We start from the raw sequence: 18,793 nt of genomic DNA, 5'->3' as shown, positions 1-18,793 counted from the left end.
ATCTGTGAGGTTTTATATTTTAATGCTCATGTCCAATATCTAAATATGGCTTTTATATTTTCCTGTATTTCTCTAAGGCAGGTAACACACCTCTTCACCTGGCTTGCCAGAATAGCCATTCCCAGAGTACTCGTGTTTTGTTACTTGGAGGATCTCGAGCAGACCTCAAAAATAATGTGAGTTTTGGAAATAACTGTTCATTTTTGTGTGACTTTGTTTTAGGTATATTGCTTTAACTTGTAGAAATACTCAGAAAGGCTTTAAGCAATGATTTTTATTATAATTATATTGAAAAAACCCCACTACCCAACCATTGTATTCACCATGCACAGGAATGCTTTTGGAAGAATTGAGTGATGCACTACTTGTACCCATTTCTTGAGCAAGTATAGAAGGAGCCAAATGGGGTTTTGCTGTTGCACAGACAATGGTGAAAGGCTTCAGATCTGCACATCATATACTCTATGTGTCCATCTTTCAAATGAAGTAGATTCAGGGGTGGCTTCAGTTTCAGACAGCTTTCCTCCTATTTTATAATGATTCTGGCATGATAGATACAGAAAAAAACAATCTACAAAAGAAAAACAGATTTTTCCCTGCTCGATAACAAAGTGGGCAGAGAAATGGAAACATGTGGGGTTTTGTGCAGCTCCCAGGCTCAGCTGCACAAGTGCCACCCTTCATGGGAATGCTACTCTGGCTGCCACTCATGTTTTCAACATTATGTGGAACCCTAAGTGGAGATTCCAAATTGCACTGGGTTGTGGTTCAGAAGAACAGATTTAATGGGAAAATATAACTAACTCAGGGTTTGTAGTGCCAGTAAAATAGCATTTTATTTTTCCAGTATTTCCTACCAGTGGTTAAAGAATTCATGCTCTCACCTTGCCTGACCCCAGCTCTTGCTAAACTTTCCCACCCATGATAGCAGATTTTGTACTGCAGAGAAGACAGCATTGCTGTTCTGTGGAGCTGTGTGGTGTTTACTGCTCTTTCTGATTTAATAGGATTATTTCATCCCTGAACATCATGACAAGTACAGGCTTTCTCACAGTGATTACATGCTCAGAGCTTTGTTTCTGTTTGCAGGCAGGAGATACCTGTCTGCATGTGGCTGCTCGTTATAATCACTTGCCCATCATTAGGGTGCTGCTCAGTGCTTTCTGTTCTGTCCATGAAAAGAACCAGGTCAGTGCATGAACCTCATTGTGACTCTGTGCCCTTTGCATACGGCCACTTGTTGGGAAGAGGAATTCCTACCCAAGTAATCCTGCTTCACTCTGTGTGTTCCACTGTACCACCAAATGCCTAAGCTTTTAAGAATAGCCTTAAAGTAATGGCATGTCGGTGGTTTATTATTTTGCCATCGCATTTGCATTATTTCTTTAAAGCATTGCTTATTTATGAGGTGATTTAATGATCTTATAGCCTTTACAGAGACATTGTGAAGCACAACTCACTGATATTTAGATGCTACTAAAGTGCAAATTCCTCTGGAATACTTTTCTTTCCTGCATTTTGAAGTAGGGGGAATTAAGAGGACATAAAAGTGAAGACAAAGCATACTCTAAATTCAAAGTAATGATCAGTCCAGCCTAGGATTAATCATCCATAGTTGTTTTATAGGGAAGTAACTGCTGTACCTATAGCATAGCCTAATTGGGTAGTAGAAGGGAATGAAATTAGTACATTAAAACGTTTTAAATTTGTTAAATAAACATATTATGTGGTGCTTAACCACATTTTCTCATGTTCCTGGGAAATCTTCCATGGGTAGTTGAGGATCATAAAGATGTTTTCTGAACTGTACATTTAATGTTCTTTTCTCACTATGATGTATTATAGCAAACAAAATGGGTTTCAGCATGTGAAATTTACTATGTAATTTTATTTGGAAATGAGTTTTTTAACTCACAAAATGAGCTACTGAATATTAAGATTGACTGGTGTGAACCTGGCCCAGAGAGACATCCCTTTCCCTCATTCCCCAGCACTACCTGAAGTTGTTCCATATTTGCCCATAGAATGGTTTGATTTAGGAGTACATCTCATCTAAGTTAGCAACAGGCACAAATCCTGAGGAAATCTAATTTTATGAAGGCAAAATGCAAGACCAGGGGGACAGGAAGGCATTATACACACGTGTCCGGTCCCACTTGAACAGTTGCTGGCTCTGTTACCGGTGCCCAAATCTGATCACGGCTGTCTTCACCTCACTGCACCAGGACAAGGGTAGGGCAGTGTGTTAGTGCTGGACCCAGACTGCCTTCTGGCTCTGATCCAAAATCTGTTCTTCCTGAGGAAACCTGTAAAGAGCATGCCAACCATCTCGCTGCCGGTACTTACCTGAGTATTTCTGAGTAATGTGATACATGACCACCTGCACACCAAATAATCAAACCTGGGGGAAAAAAAAGAAGAGAAAGTTGTAGTGGGAAAACTTGTTCTACCCTCAGATGTCGTATCCATTTACTGGGGGTAGAGCTGGGCTGTCTCCAAGCTGCATCATGTGTCACTTGGTTTAGATAAATCAGATCACCAGTGCCCCAGCTGCATTTCTCAAACCCAGGCTGAAGTATCTCTTTGCCCCCTCCTTGTCATCTTCCTCCCCAGTCAGTCATTTTTTATTGACCAGGCCTTATTTAAGCTAGTTGTTGCATCAGTAAGTGCAGGTTTTTTCATGTCTGAGCATCTTTTAGGAAGGTGTGAGTTCTGTAGGGTGAGACCCAAGGACTAGTGTCACAAGATTGTTTTCTGCTTTCTGACTTGCAGGCAGGGGATACTGCACTCCATGTAGCTGCTGCTCTAAATCACAAGAAGGTGGTGAAGCTCTTGCTGGAGGCAGGGGCTGATGCGTCCGTTGTCAACAATGTAAGCAGGACACAGAGTTTCTTTGGTATTTTATATTATATAAAGTCTCTTCAACATTCCTCATAGGCTTGGTAGAAAATACTTGGTTGTGAAGTGTTGAATTATATCTGGGTAAATTAATGCAATTAGTCACTTTGCTCTTGTGCACAGAGTATATACTGAACTTGGTTGGAGAACTTTCATGTTTCCAGTAGCTTGTGTTTTGAAGGAAATGCTGTTTTCTTTTTTCCTCTCAGGCAGGCCAGACCCCTCTAGAGGTTGCCAGACAGCACAATAACCCCGAGGTTGCGCTCCTGCTCACTAAAGCATCACAGGTACATTACACATCTCTCCCCAACACACATATACACATGGAGCTGAGGCCACTTAATCTTGGGAGGCTGCATCCCCTGCACCTTGTCTTCTGCTGTGAAAGGTTCCTACATTTGTAATGGCATTGTGGGCTGGGCTCAGATCTGTTGACATAGAGACCTTCAGCCCCCAAAGTGAGCAAGGTGTGCAGATTAAGCCTCAGCATGAAGTGCTGTCAGAGGTCTTTATGTCCTAACTGGCAGAGGGTGGCACTTGTTCAGAGGCACTTGCTCCCTGCAGTGGCCCAGGGGTTAGGAAGTTGCCCTGTACCCTGAAGCTCCTGAGTTGTGTCACTCTGCTGCCTGCCTCAGGCATGTCCAGAAGGGTGGTTAGCACTGGAGGATACTTTGCAATGGGAACAAAATGTTTCTGTCCTGTTTATACTTTGCAGTTGTGTGTGAAATGCTGCAAAGCTCTTCAGACCAGAAGGCAGAAGGGCATGAGACCAGGCACAATCCTTGCTGTCCTCATCCTTGTCACCTCTGCATGAAAAGGGCTGGGCTTGGCTTGGGAACAAGCCCAAGGACAGCAGAGGAGGTGCTCACCCTTCTAGGGGACTGCAGAGTGCCCCAACAGACTGAGCTCAGTGCTGGTGTGTTTTCACAGCCATAAACACCCACATTGCTTGGCTCATCAGTGTCCATCTGGAAGTGCACTCTTCTTTACCCGTTGCCTTTCAGAAAAGGAAAAGGTCTGCTCTATTTCTTGTCTTCTGTGGTAGGGAGGAGCATGACATCACTGAGTAACAGTGTGGTCTGTCTTCAGGTCTCACGTTTTAACCGTGGGAGAAGCCTGAGGAAGAAGAGAGAGAGACTGAAGGAGGAAAGGAGGGCTCAGTCGGTGCCACGGGATGAAGTGGTACAGAGCAAGGTACAGCCTGGCATTACCAGCTGGATCTGCTGTAAGGAGGGACTGTCATAAAAACCCATTAATGATGCAATCTATTTGGAGCCATCACTGTGCATGGCCCCAGCAGCTGCCCGAGGCAGTTTGTCATGCTCTGCTGCTAAAGCATTTCCCACTCACGTGTGCAGAGCAGCTTAAAGCTGGGCAATCAAGGAAGAGGCTCCTTTTCCCCATCTCTACAACTCCTCTGAACTCCCTGTCTTTGCTTCAAGCAGGGCAGTGTCTCAGCTGCTGATGACACACCAAGCAGCGACCAGCCCCCAGAGAGGAAGAACAATCTGAAGGATAAACCCCGGTCAGCCTCACCAGATCCTAAAGGGAAAAAGAGCAAAAAGAAAAAGCCAAAGGAAAAGGTATAAGTAGATTTAAAACAGCAGAGAGAAAGAAGGGATAGCTGTTCAGAAGTGGTGTGGGTCCCTTTGGTGTGTTGGGGCAGCAGCCCCACCACGCTTCTGGGGCAGAGATAGTCTTCAGATAAAAGTGATTTTTGCTGTAATTGTCACAATGAATTTGTCCCATTCCCACCAGGAAGAGTTTACCAAGATGCTTACATGGACAAAACATTGTGTGTATGTTACGCAGGTTTCAGCACTCTCAGACCCCATCTCCCCAGCTGATCAGCAGACACTCCCTCAGGCCCAGAAGAACGTGCCTAAGCGCAGAAGTAAACACCACTGCTCCTCTCCACCCCCTCCGCACGAGGTCCGAGCCTACCAGCTCTACACGCTCTACCGAGGGAAGGACGGGAAGGTGATGCAGGTGAGCCACTGCCCTCACACAGGGAGACACTGCAAGCAGCCTGTGGAGCTGGGACACAGGTAATGGACAGAAAAGATGCTCCACTAACTGCATTCTTAGGGGCATGAAATCATGACTTGGGATTGATTTTCCTTGCTTGGGCTTCAGATACATTTTGGCCTGAAGTCTGGAAAACAATAAAGTGGTTTTGTGCCTGTTAAAGAAGACATACTTAAATAGTTTTAATCTGCAAAGATAAGGGGTGAACAGGGATTCGAAATGACATGAAAACTTTCATTATATACTTTGGAACATTAAGAGTTCTGACAGGAGAAACAAATTTTTCAAGGAAAAGCAGTGTGTGAGCACCGAAAGCTTACTACCTAAACCAAGAGGTTAAGTAAGCTCAGTAGATTTTGTTCCAATTCTTTCAGGGTTTTGCAACTTGTCTTTGGGTATTCTGTGTTTACTGAGGGCAGGATTTCTATAGAAACTGGTAAACAAATAAGCCTGGAGCTACCAGACCACATGCATTTATTCCAGTTTGGAGAACAATATTTTAGTCACTTCATTACACAATTACCAGTAGACATTTCTAAGAAAGCATAAAAACGGTAATTAAATTATCCTGTAGACACTGTAAACATCTGTATTGTTGTTTTCTTAATATTGCCCCCTGTATTCCTGGAAGGTCTATCCTTTCATTTTCTTAGCTTCTCACATCCATCCATCAGCTCTTGTCAGTCCCTTCCTGTAGTTCAGAATTTCAGCAGATTCTGAAGACCATTCAAGCCAGACTTCTAAGGTTTTACTGGCTGTTTACTGCTTTCCAACCTCTCCATGTAATGTTTGAGAAATTTCCAGACAGGGGCACTATGGAATTATCCTACAGCAGACATCAGGAAGGGTGGGGGACCTTTCATACATTAAAGGCATAAAAAGAGCAGAGAGGTGCAGAAGGACTTGGGGAGTAGAAAGCTGCAGAAAGCAGAAAGGACTTGTATACAAATCTCATCTGTTCACAAAGATTAGCTTAATAGTGCTAGACTCCCATACAGTATTTCCTGAAATACATGATACTCCTCTCTCCTTTTCTTTTTTGCTTGTCTGTCTTCTTTGATGCCCTGAGGCCATAAATAGCAAACATAATTTCTGAAGTACATGTACTTCTGAAGCTTTCTTTAGTACTCAGCAAACCACCCACCTTTCCCTGCCAAGGGAATAACCCCCAATTTAGGGAACATTGCCGTGGGGCTAAAGAAAAGAGGGAGGCTCCTCTGCAGACAGATTCAGACCAGCTGCTTTGGGCTACTGGCACAGCCCCTGAAGGAGCCACTTAGTGCCTTTGGGCTGCAGAGGAAGCTGATGAGGTTTAGCTGTCCTTGCTTAAGGGAGCCTTTTGTGGCCATCTCCCTGAGAGATTTAAATGTGGTCAGTGCAGCTGCCCTTGCAGAGGGGCCATGGGATGGTGTCACATGAGTCAGAGGCTCAGGAGTGCCCAGGAGCTGAATGCCAGGAGGGTGAGGGCAAACAGAAGCAGCGAGGCCTTGCCATCCAGTACTGAAGAAGGACAGAGCACATGATTGGCATTAGGGTAAAAAACAAATGCACACAACCTACACCCATCCACAAATTAGATTTTTACAACTGAGAATTACAGCATTGAGACACGGGGTGTAGGCCTGTGATGTGGTATTCCCTCAGCCAACACACAGGGTCTGAGCTCGCTGTTGCTTGTAGCCCCAGTGAAGTCAACACTGCTGTGTTAGGGTGTGTCCCTACACATCAAACCAATCCCTGTGTAGCTGTGCTTTTTCAGCTAACAGCCCATCTGCTGATCTGCTGTAAGATACTGTCAGGAGGGTGAGATATAGCACATGGGATAGAAGAACCCAAGACTGAAGGAGGCTGTGATAATGTTCCAAGTGTGCTAAGAGGGTGGTGGGGTGTAGCAAGTCAATGTATCACCGTCACTCCTTTCAGGCACCCATAAATGGATGTCGTTGTGAGCCCCTGATAAATAAACTGGAGAATCAGCTGGAGGCAACAGTGGAAGAGATAAAAGCTGAGCTTGGGACAGTACAAGATAAAATGAATATTAAGCTGGGCCAGATGGAAAGCAAAACTCAGCATCAGGTAAGAACGTGACCTGAAGTTCTGCTTTTCTATATGATTTAGAAACATATCTTAAACTTAAATATTTTCATAGTAATGATTAATTTTTTGCTTCTTGTGTTGTAAAAGCAAACCTGAACTCTAATACTTAAGTCCAGGGAACTGTGACATTCCACTGGGAACTGATGTTGCAAACTAGGGTCTTGAGAAAAAACACATTTAATGTGTTAAGGGGCTTCTGATGCTTCTTTGGACAATGAATCTTAAAGGCTTGAGCCATTAAGAGGGAAAGAAGCCTGGTCCATGACTGGTCATTTCATAATTGTAAAAATCCCTCTTGCTGAATTAGTATGCATTGAGATTCAAGATCCTCTAAATTGCTTTTTAATTTAATAGTTATTCATTGGTAATTTTGTGATTGAGCCTCTTTGCAAGCTACATCTAATTGTAGTTGGCAGCATTTCTAGAAATGAAGACTGAAAGACAGACTGTAGTTTGATTTATAGGGTTCACAGATGGGAGTTTGGTTTCTAACACGATGATCTCAGCTGAGCAGTGTTTTCCCTACAGCTCCGAGTTTTGGACAAGCTGATGGCCGAGCGGCTGTCGGCAGAGAGGACAGAGTGCCTTCACCGCCTGCAGCAGCACACGGAGCTGGAAAAGAGCGAGGGGGAGAAGCGGCAGGTAGGGCTTGAGACAGCTACTCCCTCTTGGGTAGGCAGGTCAGCTCCCTCCCCTGGTAGGTCAGCTCAGGAGTTTCATTCCAGCAGGCAGAAAATATCAGAGATGTGTCACATCTATTAAAACAGGTAAAAGAGCTTCAAAGACCAAATTATTCCTACCCACCATCTTAGTCACTAAACCAAATTTATGATGTTTTTGCAATAGAAATGAGGAAATCCAGTCCCACTACTGTAATTTAATTGGGTGCATTTCTAGTGTGGGATGTACAACAAAATACCATTTTTCTAACATAGTGATTTGCAAAAATTCCCAGCACTAATTTTTTCACAGTTGTGCTTTCAGCTTTTGCTTATTAGAGGACATATGCAGGAACATATCCAAATAGTAAAAAAGGCTAAGTAAGATCTCTGTTGTTCCTTTGGTTGTGGGCCTTGGGAATCCCTCCCTTCTTATCTATCTGACCTGTTTCCCCAAATCATGTATTAAAAGGCTGAAGTTCTTTCCTCTGATGTTAGCAACATGGCAGCATCTCCAAGCTGTGTATTACTGCCAATAGGAAGGTTCTTTTTTGTATGCTTGTTCAACCAGCTGTACAAAAACAACTGTTCCTGTAGAGATCCAGCTCTTGCCCTTTCAGCTTCTGCAAAAACTCACCATGTAAAACCTGCTGAGAAATTTGTGTTTCTCCACTCACACAGGTGAATTTAAAATACAGTTTGTTTTCTCGTTATTGGTATTCTTCCAAGAATTGAGAAATACACTTTGTGCTTGGAAAATATCATGAGTGTTTGTAAGGCCATTCCAAATCCACGTAAAAAGACTGACAGCTGTGATAATCTTTGGATAGGACACTGATCAAGATACTTGGGTCTAACATTCACCAAACACTCTTCTCCAAAGAAAAGTACTTGCCAAACTAAGGCAGCTTTAATTTTTATTTTATAAGAGACGTAAGTATTGTATCGGCTTCTGAACATGTAGGCTTGTACTCCATCTCCTTGTAATCTCCATTTAAGACACAAGATGCTGGAATGATACATCCCTGAACTGAATTAAGTGATGTCAGCTGTTTCTGCTCAGTTGGGTCTAATTGAAACATCTGAAAAAAACAGAATTGGGCTTTACTAACTAAGCATCCTTGTGCCTAGGAGGGCCTGACCTAAATTCGTGATGTCATATGAACAACAAGGTGAAAAGAGCTACTCCTATTTTAAATTATTTAATGCATCTGCAGCTGACACTTACTAAGCATCTGTGTAATCTGAAAGTTGTTACTGATTTATCATTTAGTTGTGGGCTCACCTTTATGACTGAATGAACAGAGAAGCAGAGGTTGGTAATTGTTTATAGCTGTCCCCTAGAAGTGTCTAATTTGAATTTCATTCTTAAAAAATGACCATGTGGTGTTCCTTGCACTTAGAAAGTACCATTGACTGTATGATTAAACAAGTCATCCCTGATAAGAGTACTCAGAGTTGAATTGGAAGTAGCATATTCATATCTAAGAGGTGGTAGCTTGGACTAAAGAGACTGCCTTTCATAAGCTAATGCATAGTTCTCAACCTTTTTTGATCTGCAGTCCTTTAAATATTCCCAGTGGCAGCATGCACATCTGAACAGGGAGTCTAAGCCTACAGACACCCAGCTTGCTTCTCTTTGTCTCTGCCACCTGTCCTCAGCAGCCCAGGAACCATAGGATCTCATCATAGGATTATGTAATTTACAGTCTCTTTCTGATAGATTTCCTTGGTTGATGAGCTGAAGACCTGGTGCTTGTTGAAGATTCAGAATCTGGAGCTCAAGCTTTCTGGAGATTCCAGGTCATCAAGACCAAAATCAACTTTGTCCACTTGTGAGTCTCTCACTGAGACCCTGGATACTGACAACAACCCCAACAGTGCCAAGGACTGTAAAGTCAACCAGCCTGTGCTGCAGTCAGAGGGCTCCCACCAGCATTCCTATATCACACTTCCAAATAGCCTCTTGGAAGATGGGGGAAGGAGCAGAGTCCAGATGCCAGAACAAAGCTTTGGGCAACACTTTTGCATTAAACAAGATGGAGCATTGGGTACAACCATGTCAGGTACTTAGCTGTCATATCCCTTCAAGGGTGAGTTCATTAACTGAGGGGCACTTGTGTTATTAATACTACATAATTCTGGTGGTGTGCTTCCCCCCTCCATATGCCTGATGTCTTGGGATTTGAATACACTTCGAGGCAGCCACTGGGAATATTTTAAGAGGTGGCTGGGTGGAATTCCACTGGCTGTTCCTGATGCTTCTGTTATGTCTTTGAAGCAAAAGTCCTTTGGTGCTTTGAATAACTCTTGGCCCTGGAAGCTTTTGAAGAAAAAAAAAGAAATATGCAGAACGGCCAGGTGTCCACAGCCAAGTAGAATGCTATCTGAGCCCTGGCTTCTGTAAAATACAATTGTAACATACAATTCTATATGTCCCATCAACACTGAGCATCAACAGGCATGGTGCCCCATCAAATAGAAAGGCATATAAGAGATCTTGTGGTGCTTGAATGTGAGCTATTCGGTAGTTCAAAACCAGAGAAATGTGTGACCTTTCCAAAATTACTGGGACTTCAAGTTTTGTAGAAGCAGGGAGTTCATAAATATCAGCAGACATAACCTACTTTGGAAATCTAGACTGACAGTTGTTACATGTCCTTCTGATGAAGTCACAGAATGGTTTAGATTGGAAGGGACCCTAAAGATCATCTTGTTCCAACCCCCCTGCCATGGGTAGAGACACTTTCCACTGTACCAGGTTGCTCAGAGCCACATCCAGCCTGGCCTTGCACACTTCTGAGGATGGGGCAACCACTGCTTCTCTGGGTAACCTGTGCCAGTGACTCACAGTGAAGAATTTTTGGCTAATATCTATGTCCTTTGCCTGCTGTACATCTCTAGCCCCACAGCTGCAATGCAGCACCTCTCTGCCTGGGCCAGCTTTTCTCCTTTAATGACTTTCTATTACATCACGTGACTGTGAAGATGTGATAAGCTACTATAAGCCTGTACAAGGTACACACAAAACCCCATCATTCATCAGACAATGAGGTCTTCTGAGTGCTAAAATAAATGGCCAAAGCTTTTCTTAATATATTGTTTATAATTTGTTCTATAGGTACAGAGCAACAGGTAGTGGCTGGTGGACCAGTTTCTTCTTCTGCCCCTGCTCAAGATGTCAGGCCAAAGGACAAAGCTGTGAGTGCCAGCACATTCCACAGGTTCCAGCAGGAGCTGCCCTCCTCCGAGCTTTCAGGCTCCAAACTAAGACACGTTAAAGTTCAAGCTGCTTTGCAGCCAGTGACTGAACCTGCAAAGACTGAAGCACAGAGCGGCTACTTCATTGACAAAGGAACTCAGACGAAAAAGTCCAGCAAAAGTGGGCAGTCGAGGCACAAAGCTCTGCACCACGCCGGGGCACAGCAGGGCCAGGAGCAGCAGCCCTCGGCCCCGCCTGCCCCTCCGCTCAGAGACACCTCCCAGGCCCTGGAGATAACCCAGTACTTCTTCGAGGCCGTTTCCACGCAGATGGAGAAGTGGTACGAGCGGAAGATAGAAGAAGCCCGGTGCCAAGCGAACCAGAGGGCGCAGCAGGACAAAGCTGCGCTCAAGGAGCACATCAAATGCTTAGAGGAGGAGCTGAGCAAATTAAGGACTAAGGTGCAGAAAGAGAGCTAGCACCTGCCAGGCAGGTAATCAAACAACAGGACTCATTTGGGAGCCTGCTGTATGGGAATTTGGAATATTGATAGATATTTGTAGTGCCTGTTTCATCCAAACACAACACTCTATTTCAGGAGTAGAAATAACTTTGGAAACTCCATAACTGAGGAGAGTTCATATGCAAACTATATTGATAACAAAGAGATGCTGCAGATTAGATCCTTTCTTTGTTATTTCCAAGAGTCTGTCAATATTGCACTCTCATTTCCAGATGCTGCTTGAAACCAAACTGCATTAGCAACCAAAACTGCTTTCTGAAAAGGGAATTCCCTTACTTCCACACAGGACACAGACTAGAGGGTTCTACTGTATGCCTACATGTAAACCTGTTGTGTTACCAGTATTGAAATAAATCCAGGGTGTTTGAAGGTTTTTGACAGAATTACTGTGATGAAGGGCTATTGATCCTAATTTAGATACTCCCAGGGCCTCTCTCTAGTCAGTGGAGAGAAGCTACAGAACCCACTCCAGGTACAAGCCCAGGGAGCTGACAGATGCAGGCTTCCAGCTGGGAGAGGGCAGGCAACTGTGGAGGGAGATGTTAAGGCGAATCATCCCATTAGGTACAGAAGCTTCAGCTACCACTTTGCTTTTCTCTTGGTTTTCCATTATTAAAACAAGTGCTAAATCTAATTTGTCTTTTTTTTTAAATGGTGTCCTGCTTGCAGAGCTCCTTGTGATTACACTATTGTTGGGGCTCTACTCCAGTAATTTGACTGAGAACTTTTGTTTAGGGCATAGATGACAAGTATTTTACTGTAACCATGGTCTGTTTTTTAGGTTGAATGTTTATATAAATCTTTTTTCCGTCAAGCAGTAAATGGCTAAATTGCCTACTATTGAAGAAACTTAAAAAACTCCTTTATCCTTTATCAAAGTGAAAACTTGGCTTCCTGTATTCAAATTTTATTTTTCTGCAGTCAGAATTTTTTTCCAGGCACCTTGCCCAGACTGTCTACCTTTTTTCCTCTGAATGATTCCTCCTGTTTTTTCCCTTCTGTCTCTAAAAAGGAGACCCTGATGAGTCTACAGGTTTTAGGACAAATGGTCCCACAAACCAGCACTCAACATTTTAGAAGTTTTGTCATTGTGTTTTGTTATAAAATCAGAACTTTCATTGACCAATGCTGTCCACGTTGACAGACTCCAAGTAATCTCAATGCACTGTAACTATTGCATCTGCATCCCTTTAGGGTTTCCTCCTTACACATCTGAGAAGGCTCCATCAGATTTTGCTAGAAATAGAAGTTTACTTACTTACCAGATCATGACAGAACAACTGCTCAAAATCAATTTCAACACAAGATGGTACTGTTATGCCAAGGAGAAAAATACTTTTTTTCTGTACTAAGGAGCTCTAAAATCAATACAAAGTACTTTACAGTGTTGAAGAATGCCATTCACTAATTAGTTATTAAGCTTTTGTCTTCTTAGCAGATGTATAAAGCAAAAAAAGTCATATTATATAACAATATTTTTAAAGTTCCTCTTAACGCACTATCACAAGAAGAGAAGTGTATCTGTGGCTATGGAAATACTAGTTTTCTTGCTCTGACTTCTGTAGTCTAATATAGACACTTTGGTATGTTTACAGTTTTGTTTAAGCTACAGTAGGAATGCAGAAGCATGCTATTGAAGTTTTGTATCACCTGGATGAAGTTAATGTTTTGCCCAGCAATTAAAAGTAAGTGTTGCTCAGAAGTGTGTGGTGTAACATTTTCTAGCCACAGAAAACTGACACAGCCCCCTCCTCACTTGACTCTGAAGGGGGAGCAGAAGATTGGACTTCAACTTGTAAGCTTTTTGTTTGTGGTTATGAAACACAAAAGTGGAGTCTGCCATCTGTGCAGAGGGAGGCTGCAGGGACTGAGTGCTGCCTGTTGGCTGGGGCAGGTGCCCCTTTCAGAAGTTACAGGCACAGGGCTGAGCTGTGCACAGATCACACACGCGCTCCTGAGCTTGCCCAGGCTCAAGGGAGAGGCTGTGGCTTTAGCTCTATTTCCCATAGAGACCACACTCATAAGACCAAGCAATTCAAGTAAATCCAAGTAATTACCAAGTCATCTAAGGCAGTAACCAGGCTGCAGGTTACTGATTTTAGAGATTCTCTAAAGCCAATGAGTGTACAGTAAGAGAAGCATTTTCTGCTAATTCCTTTCCATACCCCTCCCTTCTTCAAAACTGTGAAGGACTTTATAGAACAGGTGTGATCTACCTACCTCTCTCTTCAGGTAAATTTACTTACCCTCACAGGCTGTACTTGGACTCTTTAAGTCCAAGGCAGTCCAGTCCAGGATGGCAATTTTATACTTGGCAAGCCCACAGAGCAGTGGAGATGAAGGGCAGGAGCATTCAAGAGGTCAGCATCTGTCCAGGGCCCTGGCTGTCAGTCCTAGCTCTGGATTACATGCCCACAACCTGGAAATGTACAAACTGGGAGTCAAAGGGGTAATGCAGGCTCCAGGCTCCGAAAGGAAAGGCATGGTGAGGCAACAGGGTAAAGCCTGCTGATTAAGGAACAGAAATCCAAGCACTGGCTGAAGGGGAATGGAAGCCTGCTGTGGTAACAGCCAACACTGGTTATGGCTGTTCAGTCAAAATACCATTGTAAGCAGCACTTTCTCTTGACATGAAAAGTAAATCCCCAACACAAAAATGTTCTGGCAGTCTGTTCTACCAGAAAATGTTAATAAAATCTAAATTTTTAATGAAGCATTTTTAGATACGTATTTTTCTCTGTCTGATTGAAGCTCAGAGGCTTTATACAGATCTGAACCACAGCTCCTGCTCTCAACTGGGGTCATTCCTCCTGTAGCCTGGAATTCTGTCCTGTCCCTTCCCTGGTGCCAGTGGTGATACCTGTTTACCAGATTTGCTGCCAGTTTGTGCAGCTTAGCAACTCTGCAGAAACCCACCTTGAAACAGGGGCGCTCCCCGCAAGGGAATTACAACAGCAGAATGGAAGAGGGAAGAGATCCTGCTTGTCTTGGAATCACAAATTAGAACAGTCAGACATTGATCTACTTCTGCCCCTCTAGTTATGTGGAGAAAATCCCCAGCTCATGCAGGCATTTTTAAATTATACAGAAAAAAAAGGATACACCACAGCTCAAGGAAAGTGAGACCAGCTGCAAGCTAACAATTAGAAGTAGTATAACATTTGAATAAACAAACCACAACTTTTGCAGTTAGCATTTTCTACGTGTAGTTTTTCTTTATATATTGACTCTTAAATACTAGTTTGAAGGCACCCCGTAATAAACATCTCTGGGGCTAAAATCTCCCATTTTCAGGAATAAAGACCTCTCCTTTTAAGTTTTATTCAGCTACTACTGAAAACCAACATCTACACACAAAACATTCTTTTAATGTTTGTTTGTTCTGGGCCAATTTATCCCAAATTCTTTTTTTAATCACAAATTTTGGTGAAAATCCTTGGTACAGTATGTGAGCAGTTGTCACTGTGAATATTACCAATTACAGCTACCACAGTAAAAAGCAGACAAAATAATCTGGCATATATTTATTTTCCATTGCACTGGCATTAACACATGTATTTAACTGTAATTTTTGCAGCTTGCTGCTTTTCCTGCAGCACATGTTACATCATCCATGCAGTTCTTTAATGTCCTTTGTGTCCAAGTGATTTCCACTTCTTAGGGTAGCAAAACTGAGAAATGGATGGGGAAGGGGAAAAAACAAAACCCCCACTGTGATAGATTCCTCTTCCAAACGTTACCAGGTTGCCAGCAAAGGCTGCCAATGTAACCACATTGTAGAAAAAACACTCTGCCTGTTTGCAACAGATAAAAATTAAACTGTCAGCAAAATGAAGATCAGGATTTTGCCAGCTTAAGTGTTCTCTGAAGTTCCTGAAGTTGCATGTTGCCTTGAGTAATCATCATCCTGATTGCATCCTGTAAAACAGAATGGAATCTAGTGAACTGTACATCCGTACACAGCACGGGTTTTACACAAGCATGCAGACTTTTAATGCATTAAAATATCTTCAATAACATACAGTTCTTACTGGCACTACTGTCATTTACTTCTTTATGTGACATAACACTGCTGTCTCTGAGACACTTAAAAAACAGGTAAATAAATTGATTGATTTTCTCCAGTTCCTTAACAATGTACTTGGTTATGGCTTTGCTTTAAAACTCGGTTTTTAAGAGGATTCAAACCCCTAATAATGTTTTCTTTGTGCCAGCGTGTGTGCTGCCTTTGCAAGCCGGTAGTGAGACTAGCACACAAGCATTATGGAGATGGGTTTTACACATCAGTGCAGGTTTCTCTCAGCATTATCTAAGGGCTCTAAGGCTTTGTCTGCACAACTCAGACACCAGTTCCTGGCGCGCTGGCTAGACCAGGGAATGAACTAGGAAGCAGAAGACAGCAGATGTACAAGAAATGTGAAGGTTTCTGCATTTCACACTTGCTTCACACCCTTAACCATCCCAGTTGATTGTATTCTGCTTGAATATAGGTGAAACTAAAGTTAAAAAAAAAAAAAAAGCTATAAAAAGCTTAACCATTACTAAGTTTATGTCAGTTACCATATATATACAGTTTTCTTGATCTGTGGTTTGAGTAAGTAGAGTATTTGTTGTTCAAGTTTTTAATTTCAGATTATTCTCTGGAAATTTGAGAAAATTATTACTGCTAAGAGGGGGGACAATATTTAGACATGCAGGATTATTTCTTTGCATAAATGAGGAAATAGTAACAGGGGACTTTCACCAGTCTGGAAGCGACACCTACAAAACGAAGCCCCAAGACACAGGACAGGCCAGTGCAGTGACCATGGCCGAGGCGATCAGAGTTGCGGGTTCGCAATCCTCACCTCTTCTGTAGCATCCTTGTTTCTCTTGAATTCCTCCCTGGCCCAGTCCTTTAAGTAGCGGCGATCCTGCTCAGCAGGGACCTCCCGGATAGCCCGCAGGATCTTGCGGTACAACTGAAGGACCTGCTGCCGCCTCAGGAACTGGCAAGGAGAGAGGGAAGTCTGCCCCCCGCCCCAGGACGGTGCTGCGAGCTGCGCCCTCGGCCCTTTGCTTCGAGAGGCATTAAAACAAACCCCACCGTCTGTACAGGACGCAGCTCGCCCGAGCCCCCGTGCCCCGTACCTGCTTGAGGGTGAGCGCGCCCGGCGGGAGCCTCCCGGCCGCCATGACGCGGCTCCGCCCCTGCCCCGCCACGGGGCCGCCGGGCCCGCCCCGCGCGGGCGGGGCCAAGGCCGCCATGTCCGGCGCCATGGCGGCTTCAGGGCCGCGGCACGGCCGCTCGGCCTGCTTCAGCTCTGATCAATTCAAGGCGCAGACGTCGTAATTACAAAGAGTGGTACCTCTCTTTATTAGTACAGACGATACAAGATGCATAGCCTTCTCAATGAAAAATCACGTCCGTGCTCCAAGACGCCGGATTTATGAAACATCCCCAACGCCTGCCTCGGACAGGGGCAAACTTCACAGTGTAAAGTGGTAATGCAGGGGTCAGAATATGGCGTGATTCAGAACACTCCCTGCTGCTATCGTCAGGCAAAAATCGGCAATAATTAAAAAGGACGTGTTAAAACCGCAGAATAGTTTCAAGTATTCAAGTACTTTTTTTTTTTGGTTGATTAAAACCATCTGGCTCCCCCTGCTCCCCACTCCTTCCTTCCCAGAGGCACCTCCACACGGGTGATGCTGAAAAAGGCTTTATTTGTGAGACACCTCAACTTCTAATGCAGAAAAGCCTTCCCAGGAACAAGACCGGTTTTACTTATGGCAGGGAGGGAGCAGCAGGAATAGTATTACCTCTGTTAATATTACAATTTTTTTTAAAGGTAATAAATTATTACTAGAGAATTTAAGACAAGTTTTACGTTTCTTGTGGGAATAGCAGGACGCAGTCTCACCATTGCATAATTGTCCTGTGACACAGGTGGGAGGATGCCCCCAAACCATTCTGTTCTTACAGTCTCTGCCCCAGGGCAGCTCCCGCAGGATAATTAATCCCAGTTAGGAAGAGCTTCATGACCCCTCCCATGAAATGCAGCTTCTTGTATTTCAGCAGTTCAGCAGCAGCAATCGGGTCCTGACCTTGTCTACAAAGTCTAAAGAGTGTCGGAGGCAGTCACCAGCTCAAACCATTGTCTGAGGGCATCGCTCAGAGTTTCTGGGAGCGCGTTCACATCTCTAAGGATCATGTAGAACGGGAATGGGAATTCTTCCATGTAAGACCTGATTTCAGGCAATTCTCCAGGTGCTTTGAATATAGGTACTTTAATGTCCAAAATAGAATCCTGTAAAAAAAGTACTGATGTTACTACTAAATGATGCACATATTCCATGATCACTGATAGAATTTACCCTATTTTCTAAGTACTTATAATTCTCCCCCTTAGATTAAAAGTTAATAAAATACTTTTAAGATTAAAAGCTCTAAGTGTTCAATGGTAAATCAGATCAGAAGCTGAACATAAATCAGTTAAATTCTTTTGCCCTTTTAGATAAAAGTGTACTAATCCATGAATTATAGGCTGGAGGGGACTAAGCTTAAGCTTCTGCAATACCAAATTCTGTAACTAAATTCTGGCTTTTCTTAGCATTTTATGAGTTGAGTTTACTGTTGGCACTTTAGCTTTATTAATCTGATGTCTTCCCGAGAGAGTCTGTAAGCTCTTTAGTGCTGAGTTCAACTCGTATTTGTGCAGTGCTCTAACAGAAGATTCTTTAGCAACTTCTTAGTATTTCAACAAATACTACAAAGACAAAAATCAAATTAAACTCCAGCTGTGCTTCTTGTAAAATAACTTCTTAGTTGCTCAGTGTTGCTTAGTTGCTCAGCTCAGAAATTAATAAAGGTTATGGAAAACATATTTTTTCCCCAGAAAAAAATGCTTGTGAAAGACACCCAGAATTTTCCCTTGATACTGCAGCCAGGTTTCATCAGAACCTTTCAGCTGTTTGTCAGCAGGAGAACTGTTAGTGTTTCCACACTAAATACAGCAGATGAGTTTTGTATGCAAAAATAAAGATACAGGAAGAAAACACGAACCACAAAATTAGTCTTTACCACATCATTCTCTGTCAGGCTTGTGTGCTTGCTTACTGCACTACAGAGCCTTCCTAAAACACTCCCAGGTATTTCAGCTTCCCATCCAAGGATATCTAAAGTTTTCTTCCCCCATTTCCAGATGCAGGACTCGGCTCTCCCGACCGAGGCACTAAATAACTCTCACATACTCCCTTCTGTCTGATGTTTAATCTCATACTGGCTCCAGCTGTCATGTCAATTGGGGACTGCTGTCAGAAATTATCAAGCTGAATCAGAGCTGAGATGGAACAAAGCATCTCTCAAACTCCAAATCTGTCAACCTGCCAGCTGCTTCCCTGGTG

The 18,793-nt window shown here is 43.3% G+C and overlaps 3 protein-coding genes across 15 annotated transcripts in view; 1 reads left to right on the top strand and 2 right to left on the bottom strand.

Moving 5' to 3' along the window:
* Positions 1–13,564, top strand: part of ANKRD6 (ankyrin repeat domain 6) — an 86,821-nt gene extending 73,257 nt beyond the window's left edge. For 6 of the 12 annotated variants that reach the window (XM_041412354.1, XM_041412353.1, XM_041412352.1 and 3 more), the window contains 11 exons: positions 78–176; positions 1,090–1,188; positions 2,773–2,871; positions 3,108–3,185; positions 3,988–4,092; positions 4,341–4,481; positions 4,711–4,887; positions 6,850–7,002; positions 7,552–7,665; positions 9,406–9,748; positions 10,804–13,564. In XM_041412354.1, the coding sequence (XP_041268288.1) occupies positions 78–176; positions 1,090–1,188; positions 2,773–2,871; positions 3,108–3,185; positions 3,988–4,092; positions 4,341–4,481; positions 4,711–4,887; positions 6,850–7,002; positions 7,552–7,665; positions 9,406–9,748; positions 10,804–11,363 (1,968 nt within the window). In that variant the 3' untranslated portion in view covers positions 11,364–13,564. The remainder of the gene's footprint in view (positions 1–77; positions 177–1,089; positions 1,189–2,772; positions 2,872–3,107; positions 3,186–3,987; positions 4,093–4,340; positions 4,482–4,710; positions 4,888–6,849; positions 7,003–7,551; positions 7,666–9,405; positions 9,749–10,803) is intronic. The other 6 variants (XM_041412361.1, XM_041412360.1, XM_041412356.1 and 3 more) reach the window with 4 other exon arrangements.
* Positions 13,565–14,916: 1,352 nt separating this feature from the next.
* Positions 14,917–16,628, bottom strand: LYRM2 (LYR motif containing 2). Of its 2 annotated transcripts, none has more exons than XM_041412363.1 (3): positions 16,538–16,628; positions 16,255–16,395; positions 14,917–15,325 (listed from the first exon to the last, which is right to left on the bottom strand). In XM_041412363.1, the coding sequence occupies exons 1-3, from the start codon at positions 16,580–16,582 to the stop codon at positions 15,245–15,247; spliced, it is 267 nt and encodes an 88-aa protein (XP_041268297.1). In that variant the 5' UTR covers positions 16,583–16,628; the 3' UTR covers positions 14,917–15,244. The 2 variants fall into 2 exon arrangements, with proteins under 2 accessions (XP_041268297.1, XP_041268296.1); XM_041412362.1 differs by having other exon boundaries at positions 16,255–16,416; positions 16,538–16,597.
* Positions 16,629–16,662: 34 nt separating this feature from the next.
* Positions 16,663–18,793, bottom strand: part of MDN1 (midasin AAA ATPase 1) — a 93,466-nt gene continuing 91,335 nt past the window's right edge. Inside the window, exon 102 of the mRNA XM_041412325.1 lies at positions 16,663–17,697. Coding sequence (XP_041268259.1) covers positions 17,509–17,697 — 189 coding nt within the window. The 3' untranslated portion in view covers positions 16,663–17,508. The remainder of the gene's footprint in view (positions 17,698–18,793) is intronic.

The sequence above is a fragment of the Onychostruthus taczanowskii genome, unplaced genomic scaffold (assembly GCF_017590055.1).
Source record: "Onychostruthus taczanowskii isolate IOZ18803 unplaced genomic scaffold, ASM1759005v1 scaffold39, whole genome shotgun sequence".
Lineage (NCBI taxonomy): Eukaryota > Metazoa > Chordata > Aves > Passeriformes > Passeridae > Onychostruthus > Onychostruthus taczanowskii.
The sequence above is the reverse complement of the archived record's forward strand: the minus strand, read 5'-3'. Positions and strand labels throughout refer to the sequence as shown.